Source organism: Barbatula barbatula (assembly GCF_947034865.1).
Source record: "Barbatula barbatula genome assembly, chromosome: 24".
Classification (NCBI taxonomy): domain Eukaryota; kingdom Metazoa; phylum Chordata; class Actinopteri; order Cypriniformes; family Nemacheilidae; genus Barbatula; species Barbatula barbatula.
Window position 1 is genome coordinate 17,705,198 of NC_136787.1, and position 16,870 is coordinate 17,722,067.

General features: G+C 38.5%; 1 protein-coding gene and 1 long non-coding RNA gene across 4 annotated transcripts; one reads left to right on the forward strand and one right to left on the reverse strand.

Moving 5' to 3' along the window:
* Nucleotides 1–1,786: 1,786 nt before the first annotated feature.
* LOC306889296 lies at nt 1,787–5,668 on the forward strand. Its single transcript, XR_013786191.1, has 3 exons — nt 1,787–2,044; nt 2,505–2,557; nt 2,960–5,668. It is a non-coding gene; the product is annotated as an uncharacterized lncRNA (long non-coding RNA).
* A 4,239-nt stretch (nt 5,669–9,907) lies between these two features.
* On the reverse strand, nt 9,908–16,728 carry ccar2 (cell cycle and apoptosis regulator 2). Of its 3 annotated transcripts, none has more exons than XM_079449345.1 (19): nt 16,626–16,698; nt 16,329–16,358; nt 16,144–16,229; nt 15,953–16,067; nt 15,690–15,825; nt 15,502–15,619; nt 14,897–15,043; nt 14,530–14,740; nt 14,333–14,443; nt 13,619–13,782; nt 13,383–13,509; nt 13,166–13,294; nt 12,520–12,657; nt 12,173–12,406; nt 11,951–12,097; nt 11,738–11,846; nt 11,453–11,650; nt 11,076–11,248; nt 9,908–10,993 (listed from the first exon to the last, which is right to left on the reverse strand). In XM_079449345.1, exons 2-19 carry the CDS (start codon nt 16,338–16,340, stop codon nt 10,949–10,951), a joined length of 2,400 nt encoding a protein of 799 aa, XP_079305471.1. In that variant the 5' UTR covers nt 16,341–16,358; nt 16,626–16,698; the 3' UTR covers nt 9,908–10,948. The 3 variants fall into 3 exon arrangements, with proteins under 3 accessions (XP_079305471.1, XP_079305470.1, XP_079305472.1); XM_079449344.1 differs by having other exon boundaries at nt 16,329–16,380; nt 16,626–16,681; XM_079449346.1 differs by lacking the exon at nt 16,329–16,358 and having other exon boundaries at nt 9,969–10,993; nt 16,626–16,728.
* Nucleotides 16,729–16,870: the final 142 nt, after the last annotated feature.

The window sequence follows — 16,870 nt, forward strand, 5'->3', positions numbered from 1 at the left end:
ATTTTGGAGTTATTGACCCCTGAAGTTGGCATATTTCACAGTACTCTTCAATGGGCCGTTGCACCTATGGGACATTTTGAGGTGCTACATCTCGAGAACCTTTAAGGATGCGTTAAAAGTTCTACATATAGGTTATACCCAGTATCATTGACTACCCCCTGGCCAAAAAGCAGACAATTTTACTGTAGCATTTTGGAGTTATTGACCCCTGAAGTTGGCATATTTCACAGTACTCTTCAATGCACCTATGGGACATTTTGAGGTGCTACATCTCGAGAACCTTTAAGGATGCGTTAAAAGTTCCACATAAGGGTTATACCCAGTATCCTTGACTACCACCTGGCCAAAAAACAGACAATTTTACTGTAGCATTTTGGAGTTATTGACCCCTGAAGTTGGCATATTTCACAGTACTCTTCAATCGGCAAATGCACCTATGGGACATTTTGAGGTACTACATCTCAAGAACCTTTAAGGATGCGTTAAAAGTTCCACATAAGGGTTATACCCAGTATCCTTGACTACCCCCTGGCCAAAAAGCAGACAATTTTACTGTAGCATTTTGGAGTTATTGACCCCTGAAGTTGGCATATTTCACAGTACTCTTCAATCGGCAAATGCACCTATGGGACATTTTGAGGTACTACATCTCAAGAACCTTTAAGGATGCGTTAAAAGTTCCACATAAGGGTTATACCCAGTATCCTTGACTACCACCTAGCCAAAAAGCAGACAATTTTACTGTAGCATTTTGGAGTTATTGACCCCTGAAGTTGGCATATTTCACAGTACTCTTCAATGGGCCGTTGCACCTATGGGACATTTTGAGGTGCTACATCTCGAGAACCTTTAAGGATGCGTTAAAAGTTCTACATATAGGTTATACCCAGTATCATTGACTACCCCCTGGCCAAAAAGCAGACAATTTTACTGTAGCATTTTGGAGTTATTGACCCCTGAAGTTGGCATATTTCACAGTACTCTTCAATGCACCTATGGGACATTTTGAGGTGCTACATCTCGAGAACCTTTAAGGATGCGTTAAAAGTTCCACATAAGGGTTATACCCAGTATCCTTGACTACCACCTGGCCAAAAAACAGACAATTTTACTGTAGCATTTTGGAGTTATTGACCCCTGAAGTTGGCATATTTCACAGTACTCTTCAATCGGCAAATGCACCTATGGGACATTTTGAGGTACTACATCTCGAGAACCTTTAAGGATGCGTTAAAAGTGCTACATATAGGTTATACCCAGTATCCTTGACTACCACCTAGCCAAAAAGCAGACAATTTTACTGTAGCATTTTGGAGTTATTGACCCCTGAAGTTGGCATATTTCAGTACTCTTCAATCGGCAAATGCACCTATGGGACATTTTGAGGTACTGAAGTTGGCATATTTCACAGTACTCTTCAACAGGCCAATGTCAATGGTTAATACAAAGGCAGGGATGATTCTGTCGCTGTCCAAGGTGCTGCAAATTATATCACAAAAAGGTTTAAAAAACTCATCATTATCCAAAATAATTCTGTTTATATTATGAGTCATTGATGATGTTATCATTATATTTAATTTTATACTATCCTACTGCACATAAAAACATACTTTTTACATTCCAATATAATTATTGGACTATGGCTAATATTTATATTATATTTATATTAATATATTTATTTTATTATAAATTGCAGTACCTATATTTTGAAGGATTGGGTTAAGCCGCAAATACGAACTTCGAGTCTTATTCATAGTTTTATAGTTCATGCAAGTGTGATGAATAGGTCACCTATGATTGATGGACACTCCCCTTAATTTGAAGGACTGGACATGGTTAATTCAATTAGTGGTTACAGCTGATACGGGAGGAGAGGTGTGCTGATCTCTACCTCTCTTATACTTCGTGCTGTTGTTACACAGGCAAGTGGTAAGCACGGACATTATGCTCAGAAAAAGGCTTAAATCTTCGTCACAAAGGACTTGAACATTCGTAAGGAAGATTCAAAGATCATTTCCCTTTCTCGCAGCATGCAGCCAACGAGGTAGTGTTTTATTTGTTGGTATTTTGTGTCAGTAAAATGCCATTACATCTGTTGCACAGGCTTTGCTTTTGCTTTTGCTTTTGCTTTGTGTCAAGCTAATGTTAGATTTCGGTATCTTATTTTGTTTTCACGGTAGAAATGGAGAATTTGAGTCCTCAATTAAACCAGTAGCAAGAGAACCACTTGTGTTAAAAGAAGTTGTAGATTGTTTTCATTGTTAGTTTGTCTGTTAATGCATTGTTAACAAATTGAACCTCATTGTAAAGTGTTTCCATTTATTTGATTGCATATGCTTGCCATTATAAATAATCAAAATAAGAATTATTAAGAAAGTGCTTCATAAATAATACAGGACATAAATTACATTGATAAATAAAGTTTATTTGTAATATGCCTTTTTTAAATTTTCTTTGTTGCATGCCTTGACATTATCTGTCCCCATGTGTTTAATCATCTGAAGTCTTTGTGGGACGCTGGCGTGATCACTATTCACCTCATGATGAGCATCCCGAGGTAAAAGTTTGAGAAATGGAAAATACTTAAGTGTTGATGCTGTCTTAGTATTTTTTGCTGTTCATAACTTTCAACTAAACGGTAATATTACAATTTAATCCGCTAAACTGCAAGGTTACAAGATCCATTATGTAAATGTTTGGCTACAGAGAGGACTTCAGTGTAGATCAAAACTGGTACAGTGTCTGACCTAAATCGAGAAAGTGACTTATTAATTTTAAAAAGGAGTTAGCTGAACTTTTAGAAATTTGCTGTGTACTGGGTCACTTAAACATTATTTAGTGAGCCTATGAAACCAATGAAACATTGTTGTATAGGTTTAGTTTTCTTTTTCAGTGCTGCAGCTGTTCTTAAGGTGCAATATATTTTATGCTGATTTGTTTTATTTTTACTTTTCTTAAGCTGTATCAGTTTATATGAATCACCACGCATTACTAAGGTTTGAAAATTTATTCTGCATCCTTTCAACAGTAAGTAAGAACTTTTTCAACAATTTCTGGACTGTTCTTCAGACATTTTTCAGTGGATATTACATATTAAACATTAAAGGTAAACTTTTCGAAGATACATTACCCTTGTATTATGTAATCATGAGGAGAGCTAATTAAGCTGTTCTGCTCATAATGATCATTCCTGCATTGTAGGCACTCTTCAGTCTTCCAGTTCTTTCTGGGTATTTTCATCTTCACAAAATGAAAAGACATGAACATAATTAGTTATTCTTTTACGATCATGTAAATGTAAAAAATATATATATTTTGTCTGTTTTCGATGGAAATGAACTGGCAAATTTTCCCTTTTATGTCTTCCTTTCACTTTTACTAGTGCGTCTTCGAAATGTGAAGCCTGTAGAATGATCTGTTTGGCCAGACACTTCCACCTTAACCAGGACACAGTCTGCATCTTTGGCAGGTTCCTCAACTGTGCACAACCGGGAAATTTTCAACTGGCCTTTCCTTGCCAGAATGGACACAATTTCTTTCTTGACTGATACTGAATAGCTTTATTATACGAAAATGCCAGAACACAGTTGCTAATTTGACAGAGTTTTTCTGAAAGCATGTCTGTCCAGCCAGCTTTAAGGATTCTATATCCTTGTCTTTTGCATGGTTTTATTCCATTCCACTCATCTTTTGACAGCTGTAATTGTAATTCAGGGGGGCACTGCTGAGCCTGTTAATCTCCTTCTGTACAAGATGTATGCTTTTGTTCATCCTCCTCCCCCCCCCTTCCTTTTCAATGTCACCAGACTATGGTGAATCAAGATTCCTAAAGTTAAGTTTTGTCCCCCTGTAATGGTAAACTTGTCTTTTTTGTGGAGCAGTCAGGACACAGTCATGGTGAAATCACTTTTATGTCTTCAATGCTCTTGTATCCTACACACTTTGGGTGAAACCAATCTTTACACCTGTCACACTGAGCATATGGTTTGTCCAAGGTGTTTGGTAGCTTGCAGACACAATATAGAGTTTTAGAAGAAACGGATTCCACTGAACTGGAATGCTCAGCCTTATTATGTAAAAAAACTAATAAATTACTTCATATTGCACAATACATTGACTACTCTCAAGCATATTTAAGGAATATCAGTGTTCTACTCGGTTATGTCCGTACTTAAATTTTAAATTACAACAAAGTTTAAATGTGAGGTAATGCATCGAGATAGATGTGTTGAAAAACCTAACTAAAAACAGAAAGGGGGAGAGATTAATTTACTTTTATTGAAGAGATCTTGTGAAGTCTCTTTCTGTTCTTGAAATTGTTAGGAATAGCTAGAGAACAACATAGCTGTCCCCAGACACCTGTGTCTTGATAAGAAGTATTGAAGAAGTACTGAAAGACTGTCCATTAGACCGGACTTCTGCTAATTCTGTGAAAATGTTTTCCTCACTCACAGACACATACCGTATCTGTTAACAATGAACATAGTTACAATACAGGTTAAGACTGCATTAAAAACTGTGTGCCCCCAAACAAAAACACCCACAGTCATCTATTAAACAATCTTAACACATTCCTTTCCAAACACATTGAACCTGCAACAACAAAACTAAATGAATGTTTGCACGCAAGAATATTATAAAATGTTGATAGATCATTGTAAACAAGTACTGCCAATAAAACAATAGTAGGCCTACTAACGTTAAGCCACACACCATGTATAAAGAGAGCCTATATTTTCAATACATAAACAAATGTATGCAGAAATTAATTCGCTTACCTGTAAACATCCTTAGACATCTTGCGATGGGGTCCTAGCTGTCAAACATTTTAGTCCAGGTAGGCATACGTTTAAGTTTTTTTGTAGTCAGTTTAATTGTACTATTTTACCAACGCAATTACAGTCACACTATAGTTGGGATTGCACATACCTATGTATATGCATAGGATAAAGCAAGTTAAGACACTTTGGAAAAAAGCGTCTGCCAACTACATACATTTTAATGTAATCACGCATTTATTCATATAAAGGTCTTTAAACTATTAAGGCGAGATTGAAAAATGGTTGCATTGATACGTCCAGTATGTTGACAGTTTCTGGCTGTGGGTAGCAGTTCCGTCTGGTAGGCTGCGTCAGAATCTTTCAGACAGCGGACCAGTATTAACTTCTCTTTCGTCCTTGAATGAACAAAACAGGCAAGATTATGCCAGAAAGCACATTTTGTATTCTGAAGTATTAAATGAATACAAAGAGTTATGAAAATAGTAAGCACATTAGACCTGCTTAGGGCTGCAGTTCTTAAAGGGGCCGCGTTGTTAAACCTACTGTTAAGTCACTTATGTTAATATAAAAAAAGGGAATCAATGTGATTTAGATGCTTAAAGAGTATTCTACCACCTTTTTAAATATTTAGAAATAAAGACTGTAGTGTTTAAGAACTTAATTGTGACCCTGGACAACATTACCAGTCTAATGGGTAAATGTCTTGTTTTACAAATTGCGCCTTGAATTAATGTATGGTTGTTAGGATAGGACAATATCTGGCTGAGAAACTTTATTTGTGAATAATGATATTACCAGAATAAATGTAATTGATATTGTATTTTTAAGGCATTCTAATTCTTAATAGCCATTTCAGCACCTTGGGCATTGATAGAAATCACCTTATCCCCTGCACATTGAACGCTAAAACTAAGTCTGCTTTCTGGCATGTTGGTAGACAAATAGACATGGTATAACACAGCTCTGGAACATTTAACATTTATCCTCAAAGACAGTTGAGATATGGCACCCCAAAATGTGCTAAAAGTGCAACCGCCATTGTACCGTTTTGTGAGATATGCCAAACATGAGATTCACGGGTCCATAACCTAAAAATGCTACAGTAAACATGTCTTTTTTTTGGCTAGGTGGTAGTCAAGGATACTGGGTATAACCTATATGTAGAACTTTTAACGCACCCTTAAAGGTTTTCGAGATGTAGCACCTCAAAATGTCCCATAGGTGCAACGGCCCATTGAAGAGTACTGTGAAATATGCCAACTTCAGGTGTCAATAACTCCAAAATGCTACAGTAAAAATGTCTGCTTTTTGGCCAGGGGGTAGTCAATGATACTGGGTATAACCTATATGTAGAACTTTTAACGCATCCTTAAAGGTTCTCGAGATGTAGCACCTCAAAATGTCCCATAGGTGCATTGAAGAGTACTGTGAAATATGCCAACTTCAGGGGTCAATAACTTCAAAATGCTACAGTAAAATTGTCTGCTTTTTGGCTAGGTGGTAGTCAAGGATACTGGGTATAACCTATATGTAGGACATTTAACGCATCCTTAAAGGTTCTCGAGATGTAGCACCTCAAAATGTCCCATAGGTGCATTTGCCGATTGAAGAGTACTGTGAAATATGCCAACTTCAGGGGTCAATAACTCCAAAATGCTACAGTAAAATTGTCTGCTTTTTGGCTAGGGGGTAGTCAAGGATACTGGGTATAACCCTTATGTGGAACTTTTAACGCATCCTTAAAGGTTCTTGAGATGTAGTACCTCAAAATGTCCCATAGGTGCATTTGCCGATTGAAGAGTACTGTGAAATATGCCAACTTCAGGGGTCAATAACTCCAAAATGCTACTGTAAAATTGTCTGCTTTTTGGCCAGGGGGTAGTCAAGGATACTGGGTATAACCCTTATGTGGAACTTTTAACGCATCCTTAAAGGTTCTTGAGATGTAGCACCTCAAAATGTCCCATAGGTGCATTGAAGAGTACTGTGAAATATGCCAACTTCAGGGGTCAATAACTCCAAAATGCTACAGTAAAATTGTCTGTTTTTTGGCCAGGTGGTAGTCAAGGATACTGGGTATAACCCTTATGTGGAACTTTTAACGCATCCTTAAAGGTTCTCGAGATGTAGCACCTCAAAATGTCCCATAGGTGCATTGAAGAGTACTGTGAAATATGCCAACTTCAGGGGTCAATAACTTCAAAATGCTACAGTAAAATTGTCTGCTTTTTGGCCAGGGGGTAGTCAAGGATACTGGGTATAACCTATATGTAGAACTTTTAACGCATCCTTAAAGGTTCTTGAGATGTAGTACCTCAAAATGTCCCATAGGTGCATTTGCCGATTGAAGAGTACTGTGAAATATGCCAACTTCAGGGGTCAATAACTTCAAAATACTACAGTAAAATTGTCTGCTTTTTGGCCAGGGGGTAGTCAAGGATACTGGGTATAACCTATATGTAGAACTTTTAACGCATCCTTAAAGGTTCTTGAGATGTAGTACCTCAAAATGTCCCATAGGTGCATTTGCCGATTGAAGAGTACTGTGAAATATGCCAACTTCAGGGGTCAATAACTCCAAAATGCTACAGTAAAATTGTCTGCTTTTTGGCCAGGGGGTAGTCAAGGATACTGGGTATAACCCTTATGTGGAACTTTTAACGCATCCTTAAAGGTTCTCGAGATGTAGCACCTCAAAATGTCCCATAGGTGCAACGGCCCATTGAAGAGTACTGTGAAATATGCCAACTTCAGGGGTCAATAACTCCAAAATGCTACAGTAAAATTGTCTGCTTTTTGGCTAGGTGGTAGTCAAGGATACTGGGTATAACCTATATGTAGCACTTTTAACGCATCCTTAAAGGTTCTCGAGATGTAGCACCTCAAAATGTCCCATAGGTGCAATGAAGAGTACTGTGAAATATGCCAACTTCAGGGGTCAATAACTTCAAAATGCTACAGTAAAATTGTCTGCTTTTTGGCCAGGGGGTAGTCAAGGATACTGGGTATAACCCTTATGTGGAACTTTTAACGCATCCTTAAAGGTTCTCGAGATGTAGCACCTCAAAATGTCCCATAGGTGCAACGGCCCATTGAAGAGTACTGTGAAATATGCCAACTTCAGGGGTCAATAACTCCAAAATGCTACAGTAAAATTGTCTGCTTTTTGGCTAGGTGGTAGTCAAGGATACTGGGTATAACCTATATGTAGCACTTTTAACGCATCCTTAAAGGTTCTCGAGATGTAGCACCTCAAAATGTCCCATAGGTGCAATGAAGAGTACTGTGAAATATGCCAACTTCAGGGGTCAATAACTTCAAAATGCTACAGTAAAATTGTCTGCTTTTTGGCCAGGGGGTAGTCAAGGATACTGGGTATAACCTATATGTAGAACTTTTAACGCATCCTTAAAGGTTCTCGAGATGTAGTACCTCAAAATGTCCCATAGGTGCAATGAAGAGTACTGTGAAATATGCCAACTTCAGGGGTCAATAACTCCAAAATGCTACAGTAAAAATGTCTGTTTTTTGGCTAGATGTTAGTCGCCAATACTGGGTATAACTCCAATGTAGAACTTCTAACGCACCCTCAAAGAAAGTCGAGATATGGCACCCCATGCGGTAGACATCAAGACAAGGTATAACCCACCTGTGGAACTTTTAACGCACCATCAAAGACATACTTGTACAAAAACACATATTCTGTACATACAACAAGTGACAAAGTTTACATAAATCTAAATACATGTAACTACATAGCAGTAATATACGCACTGGCTAAGACCAACAAGAGTATAATAAATTGTATAAGAGCAGTGGATCAGAAGAAAATTCGAATAAGCTTTATTTTCCAATTGTGCACACAGACAAGCAACGTGTTGTGGTTTCAGGAGCTCAGAATGAAAAAATACATTATAGACAAACACAGGAAATGGAAAAAATATATATATAGAATAACAATAAAATACATCAATGATGAAAATAATTAATTTACATTAGATGTACAGTTAATTATAGATATGCAAAGTATTAAAAAACGGTGTATACTATGCTTTTTACAAATATACACATCATTTACTTAATTATGCATAAACCGTATTGCAGGCTCTGTACTAGAATATTGCACTTAGAAACATGTAGGTACTTTTGGATATGATTAATATTCTTTGTGGAGATAGGCTGCCTAAAAAACTGTTCTATCAAAGTAATATAGAGAATGGTAAGGGGAGTGGGTGATGGAGGTTCCACGTGAAGTTCACGTTCATCCAAGGGGCATTCAGCATGTCATGACTTAGACAGCAAGCAGCATCCCATCATCTGTGCACTCACACACTCACACACACGCGCACGCACGCACGCACACACACAAAAGTTTTTATTTTAAAAACGTAAAAGAAGAGAAACGCGAGATGATCCCTAAGCTACGCGTGAATAAGAAACTGGAAAAGCGGATGCTTCGCGTTTTTAAGGTGGAACGGATAGCGTCAATAAGAAACTGCGAATAAGAAGCTGGATTCAGCCTCGTCTCGTTCTGCGTTATCTTATTATTATTATTATTATTATAATTATTATTATAAGCAGCGTTCATAACACGTCGCATGATTGTCTATATCCAACGTGATGTTTTGTATAAATAAACGTACTCGTCTTGTCTCATGAATATTTATCACGTAATGTGGCGTCCGCCCGGAAGCCTTATCTGATTGGCTGAGATGAAGACGTTGGGCTGGGTTTCAGCTCGCGTGTAAACGAGTTAGAAAACATGTCTTATAAATATAAATAAGGTATTTACCTATAAATCTGTAGCGCAAGGTAACTTCTACATAAACTAAGATATGGACATCAAGTACGGTGTAATTATTATATTCACATAAATAAGAACGGACACGTCTTGATTTTTAAAGTGTGCGATTTTTATATAGTGTTAATATTCTTAAAGTGAAGTCATTGTTTTGAGTTCTGGACGTTTTAAATGTTTCTAAATCGGTTCTAAAATATTGAATTAAATATATAGTTAATTAAAACTGAAATGGCGCCCCCTGTTGCTGTGGGTGTATACATACATACACTGTAAGAAAGTATTTCCATAAATATATAACAGCTATACAATAATCGGCTGGAAATAACCCATCAACAGAAAGACACACGTCTATTATAACTAACAACAATCAACATTTGATTTCTATTGGTTATAAGCGTGACAAATCATTTGAGTTTTTTTGATTTATTGGCCATTCACTAAACAAAATATGACATTTCTATTGGATAAACAGTAAAACATGGGAAATAATCTGTGTTGTCGACTCATTTAACACTGAATGAGAGTTTGTTTAGATTCTGGAAGACAGCTAAGTCCTATACAATTCTTCAGAAACAGGCAAATAAAAAACATTAATAGTCCCTGAGGAAAAGACAGTAACGTTTAATACTTTCAAGCCTATTGCGGCATATACTAAAAACACGCTTTTGGGCTGAGCTCTGCATCACACTGCTTATATTTCAGACAGCATTTCATGAAATATGAACTGCAACATGAGTATCTTTTAGTCTAGACTAAAGACTTAACTTTATAAACTATGAAGATTGATTATGGAACAGGTTAGCGTCTAAAAGTATTTATCTTTTTTAAAATCTGTTCCTAATGCACAATTCAATAAAGGAGAGGCTTTTTTATTAAGTTAATATCTAAAAGGCTTAGTTTTAAATCTAGAATCAATATTTGACGTGACAGTGGGTGCATTTACAGAAAGCATTTCCTTCATTCGTCCTATTTATGAGATTGTCAGCCTTGTGGAGGAACACATTTCCATAGCTGCCAAGCCTGCCATATTAACAAAAACAAAAACGCAGGTAAATACAACTAAATAAATAAATAAAGCCAAATGATTTTGAATAAATTCCACATTTTGTGTCAATGCATATGCATCTGAAATAAACAATCAAAGCTTAAAACAAAATCAAAACATTTCAAATGTTCACACGTCACAATGAAACTTATTCTAAACGTAGGCCTAATTTGCATATCGATGTGCAGGAAAACGATTAAAACCTGACTTTTTTTTCTTCAAGCGAATAAACAAAAAGAGACACTAAACGTTCTTTTATTTCACATGTCTTCTCATTGGTCCAAACACGATTGCATTGCAATTGAAGCAGTTTTCCGGTTTCTACATCTTGTCTTTTACATCCTGTGTATTTGTGAGGGCTGCAGTCTAAACAAGGAAAACAGAATAGAATAAGAGAAACCGCCCGAAAAAAGCATCTATAATCCTGTAAAACAACCAAGAACTTCACCTGTTCAACCATTTTCTGCATCTTCTCAATGACAGACATCATCTGGCTGGTGTTTTCGCTCAAACTCCTCTCGTATGTTCTGTTAAGCGTCTCGGCATTCTGTAAATTCCTCTTTAGCTCTTCATGTTGGCTCGAATCCTGCTGACAAGAGGAGTCCATCGCCTCTGCTGCCTCTGAATCACACACAAAAGGTGAAACAATTTGATCTCAAAATTCAAATATGATCAATCTTAAGAGCTCATGGGCGTTGCATAACATCCTTGTATGTAATGCATACCACTGTATATAGAATAAGTGCATAAGTATGTAAAGTGCACATTGAGACACAGACACATTTGGAGTCATTACACATGTCAGAAGACGGAGGTGTGTCTCACCCAGTCTGGACTGTAGCGTGGCGATCTGTTTCTCTAGTTCATGTTGGGCTGTTCTGCTGCTCTCCAAGGTCCGCAGCAGATTCGGTATGTTGATGACGTTCCCTCTGTAGTTCACTACATCGGTTTTATGATTGGGAGAAGAGCGCCGGGCAGAGCCTTTCTCTCTACAGGGCTGTACGGGCAACAGCGCTTTATTCCCTGGGAGAAACCCACAGCCATATGTTTATAATCCAACAAATGAGCATGTTTGAGAACACGACGTGCGTTTGTTTAAACCCAACACACCTTCAGCACTGATGATGTCATCTGCGTGATCGGTGTCTGTCCAGCGACTGCACAGGTTTCTGTAGACACAAATTCCGTTGACCGTTGTCTTCCTGACCAGATCTAGAGCCTGATGACACAAGAGGAAATGAAATGAGTGATGAGAAGAAGAAATCACGTAAGCTTTTTTAAATGTGTCAATAATTTTAAAGACCAAAACGTAAGAAATCAAACCTGAGCAGGACTGATGTGCAGGCCGAGAGAGAGCAGGATGTTGAGGAGGTCTTGTTCTCTGACACTTCCTGTCAGCTGCCGGTCAAAGAACGTCCATGATAAAAGAACTTTACGAGGAAGTTCACCGGTCCAACCAGGTGGACGTTCCTGGAACCATAAAGATAGAGGTTTAGACACGTCGCACGAGACTCACACCCAGACACAATACGAGTTGATTCTCACGTTGTCTTTAGACGTTTGATTGTCTGATGTCATGCTGCTCTGAGCGTCTCCTCCTCCAGTTTGAGTTTTACTCTCTTTCACATGATCCAATGGTTTCTCAGCAGGCTCAGTCTCCTCCGTCACTGAAATCCCATCTGTGTCTCCCTGCTCATCATTCTCTTTAACTCTTCTCTTTTTTGCATCAGTTGCTTTCGGTTCCGCGTGCTGCTTGTCTGTTCTTCCTGCCTTGTCCTCCTACAGAGATACAATGCCTTGTGAAACTGTACATTAAACTGATCACATGAGAGAAAACACAAGATGCTTTCTGATTTAAAAAGTGTACTGATGTACTGATGGTGACTGTGTACCACAGACGTGCTGTTGTCTTCTTTGTGGCAGGTGGGAGAGACACTAGGACCCTGCGGCAGACTGCAGAGACACTGATAAAGCTGAAGTCCATAATCCCTCTGCAGCATCTCGCTGAACATCTCTGCCATTAGACTCACCTGTTACCAGCACAACGGATAAAACGATATACAATTACATTCGGTTTTATTTTCATATTATCAGTAATGCATTGCATTAATGAACATACATGGCATCGTGACATGAAAACGCCTACATCAAATAATATTGCTTCATATCAGGGGTTCACAACCTTTTTGACTCCAAGGCCCCTCATTGTATTAAAAAGTATTCAAGGGTCTGCCTTCCACACCCAAAGCATCAACATTTCTACCCAATACAATATTTCACAGATTAATGTTTAATATTTTATTGATTTCAATGCCAATTTTGTCTTATTTTAAAACCTTGAGGCCCCCTTGGAAGTCAGCTGGGGCCCCCTTGTGGGCAACCACTGCTTTATATAATATGGCTTAATTTTCCCCATCCACACAGCCTTGGAAAAGTTGTTTTAAAGGCAGATATCCTTTTTTACGAAAGATTATGAACATGTCATTTTGCACACTCTGCTTTAAAGTTTAAGACTTTGTTTATTCTGACCGGACTGACCTCACAGCTGTCTCTCGTCTGGGAGCTCTGCGGTTCCAACAGTGATGACAGACACAGGACAGACAGATTCACACCAGCAGCTGGATTAAAAACCAAAGACGGAACCTCGGGAGGTGTCGATTCAGCATTCTGCATTAAACAAAAATAAAAACAGATCATCTTTGATGTGATACTCCCTCATAAAATCTCACCATTAAACAATTTCTGCAGTCTGTACCTGCTGTTCTTGCCGTAAATGCGTCCACTCGGTCTCTGTTGGCATCAGACTCCAAACATCTGGCAAAAACACCACGACCGTCTCTGTTTTTCCTTCAGACAGATATTTGAGCTCAGCCATCCGGTGCCTTTAAAGATAATGAAAGAGAGGTGAATGAGCAATGTTGTATTTGTATATAGTCTGACAAATAGAATCTATGGTTTAATGTCACAAAAAGGTAAGAGGAAAAGACAGACCACTGTGTGCAGGCTGAGAGGTCCAGGGCTGTCTGATACTTCACACAACGGATGGCAGTGCTGATCAAAGTCTGACTGTCCTTCACAGGCTCTGCTCCATCAGTACTGGATGACCAGGAACCCCCCGGAAGCCGCAGTTCCCCTCCGATGTCTATCAACATGAACTGAAGCACACAGAGAGTGAAACGGCATTCTGCATTTGTTAAGATCACACTATAATAAATGAACTATGTATAAAACAATATAAATAACATTGCACAAATTTATTGTGTTTTCAATTTTCTGTTGTGTCATGTATCATGTAGGGAATGCTACGCGTCACAAATGTGAAATTAAAAATAATTTACATATTCACCAGGAAAATCATATTTATTAAAAATGTCTAAAACATTTGAAACAGTATAAAACTAAATGTAAATACACGTTTATTTTGCACTGTAGGCTATTTATTATAAACTCATTCATGATACAAGCAAACTTCAAAAGAAAGACTATTACACACTAACTTAATTTTGCTTAAAACTATTACAATGAACTAAAATTACAAAGTACTTTTTTTAAATTGTGTATTAAATAAACATTTATGAAACATTTGAAACTGTGTTTTAGCATCACTTTCAAAATATATATAAAGTAAATTTAGCAAAGATGGTGTTCAGCTCTTTCAAGCAGACGTTAATTGAACTCCGAGATGCTGAGACCTGACATTCTTACCTTAAGCAGTGTTGTGGGGTGAACAGCATCCTTCTGCGTCTGACCATCCTTTGAGAGATTACAACACAGTGAATAAAAGTCCTCAAGACACGGCGTTGAAAGTAACAGAACCTGCAGAGAAAACAGAATCACACAGAATTACAGCCCAGTCAAGAGTATCTGATAGTCAAGAAGAGAACGAGATGCATCACTCGTACCCTCACGGTGAATGTGGAATCTGTGGGCTCGCTGACAGCTGCTGCAGTCCCAGGCTGGTGTGACCCCACGTGAAACAGACATGGACCCCTCAGACGCAGAGGATGGTTGGGAGGGAAACTCTCGGTCCAGGACAACTGAAGGTGGAAGAGCTCTGAGGGCCTCTGCAGGTGCGAGTACCTCCGCTGCAGCTCCAAAGGGTCGCAGGATTGGCTGTAAAAAAATCAAAAGGAGATGCTAAAGAGACAGTTATGCAAAGAATAATATAATTTTCATTTTGGGCTGAGATATTCTTTTAAGCATTACCCAAAAAGACTAACCAGAAAGAGTTCAGGGTTGATCGTTGTTTTTAATATCGTACTGACTTACGTGTCCCTGGAGAAGCAGGAGAAGAAAGGACTACTGTATGTCATCGAAGCGCTCTTTTTTGGCACTTCATCCTCTGAGACGGCCCTCCATCTTTTCCTCTTTTGGTTGACGGGGTCTCCTCCCCACGAACCTCCGCTGCTATCCTCCCTGTCACAACACAACACAAGTACACGTCCATGTTAAAAACACAGCTGTTTTAAAGAAGTCACCAAAAATGAATGAGGCGCTGTCCAGACATTTGACAAATCTGTTAAATTATGTTTTATTAAAGAAGTATATAGGATGCATCCTGTACACACAATATGTGAATGTTCTGTATACACAGACTACCCATGAGCATAGTGTGTGGAATACTTTATCCCACAATGCAATGCACTCTTTTTACTTCAACTGTGAGAAATGAACCAGAGACAATATCATGGCGACTTTTAACCTATTCTAATACTGTAATTAATTTATAAAATACAGAATTTAAACAGTTCAAAAGGTCCAATATAATCACAAAACTGGAGTAAATGTGCAAATGAACTGTTTTTCATTCTAGTGCCTATAAACTATTCCAGCATGGCTTTAAACAGTTGGTTTGTAACAGCGCTCCAACTCACCAGCGTCCACCTCTCCGTCCACCCATGACCTCTAAATGTCTCTTTCTCCCCCCGCCCCAACCTTCAAATGGACCGTTCCACGGCATCTGCTGATGATGGGACATCTGGATCATACCACCTGTCACACGACACATCAGATGTGATCACAATGCCATACAGAAAAACGCTTGCATCAGTCTATCACATACCTGGATTTGGCTGCATGCTGGGAATCAGTGGTGGGATCTTGGGAGATTTCAGCAGTGGTTGTGGTTTATTTCCTAAAATTCCAGGCTTCGGATTTGTTGACATGGACGGCAGCAGCGGAGGAGGAGATTTAAAGGGCTGGTCACACAGAATGAAAAATACAACTCAAACAAACAAAACAGCAATTAACTCATGACATCTTTTTATTTTTAGGAAAACTATCTCTTTAAATATCAGTTTCATCATGACAGCAAAAAATATATACCTGTCCATTGACGGTCTGGACCCTCTGAGCCGTCCAGCTTATGGATTTTAGAGGGTCTTGAACTGCCTTTACCAGGACCTTTTCCCCCACCACCGGGATGCGACCCACCACAACACTACAACACAACCACAAACACTGAAGCTCAAATCTCACTTTATTCCACTGTCTGCTGGAATATCACAGACACAAACCTCACTGGGAAATGAACCTCCTGATCCACAATCCCATGATGCTCCTGCATCTGAGTGACCACCCCGGTAAAAACCCGCTGCCGCATCTGAACACAGCATCATTCAGCATTAACTCACTAACACATGAGCAATTGTATCTTCGTTATCATGCATGAGATTATAAAATACAATCTAATCCTGTATACCTGAGTCTCCATATCAGATTTTCCTTTCTCCTTTGCATGCACAAAAAGTATTCTGAGTGCAGGTATAGACAATATACAATGAAATGTTATGGATTGATTCAATATATCAGAATGACTAGTATGATGATTCAGTGCCAATTTTCTTTGACATTATGTGATTGGTCAACAGTAGTACGTTTGGTATAAGTGTGTGGTAGTTTAAAGCCATTCGTCTTCATACGTAGACCTTTATTCTCGTACGATTTATTAGAATATGCGTAAAATTCTACGATGTGACATTTAAAAGCACACACTTACTTGTATTTTGAATCCGCTGTGTTTTTCTTCCACGTTGATGCTTTTGTTTGTCTTGAGTCAGTTCCTCAGAGGGGCGCTTGGCGACACAGCGACTCCCGCGGTCATTCACGGGCACTACAGCTGGAGCGATAAAAGCGCCTCAAAACAACACGTGAATGTAAATACGATATTTGAGACCGTACAAAAATGCAAACATAGCATGTCAATTCATATATGGATATTATAAACTTAACAGACCGCCACAT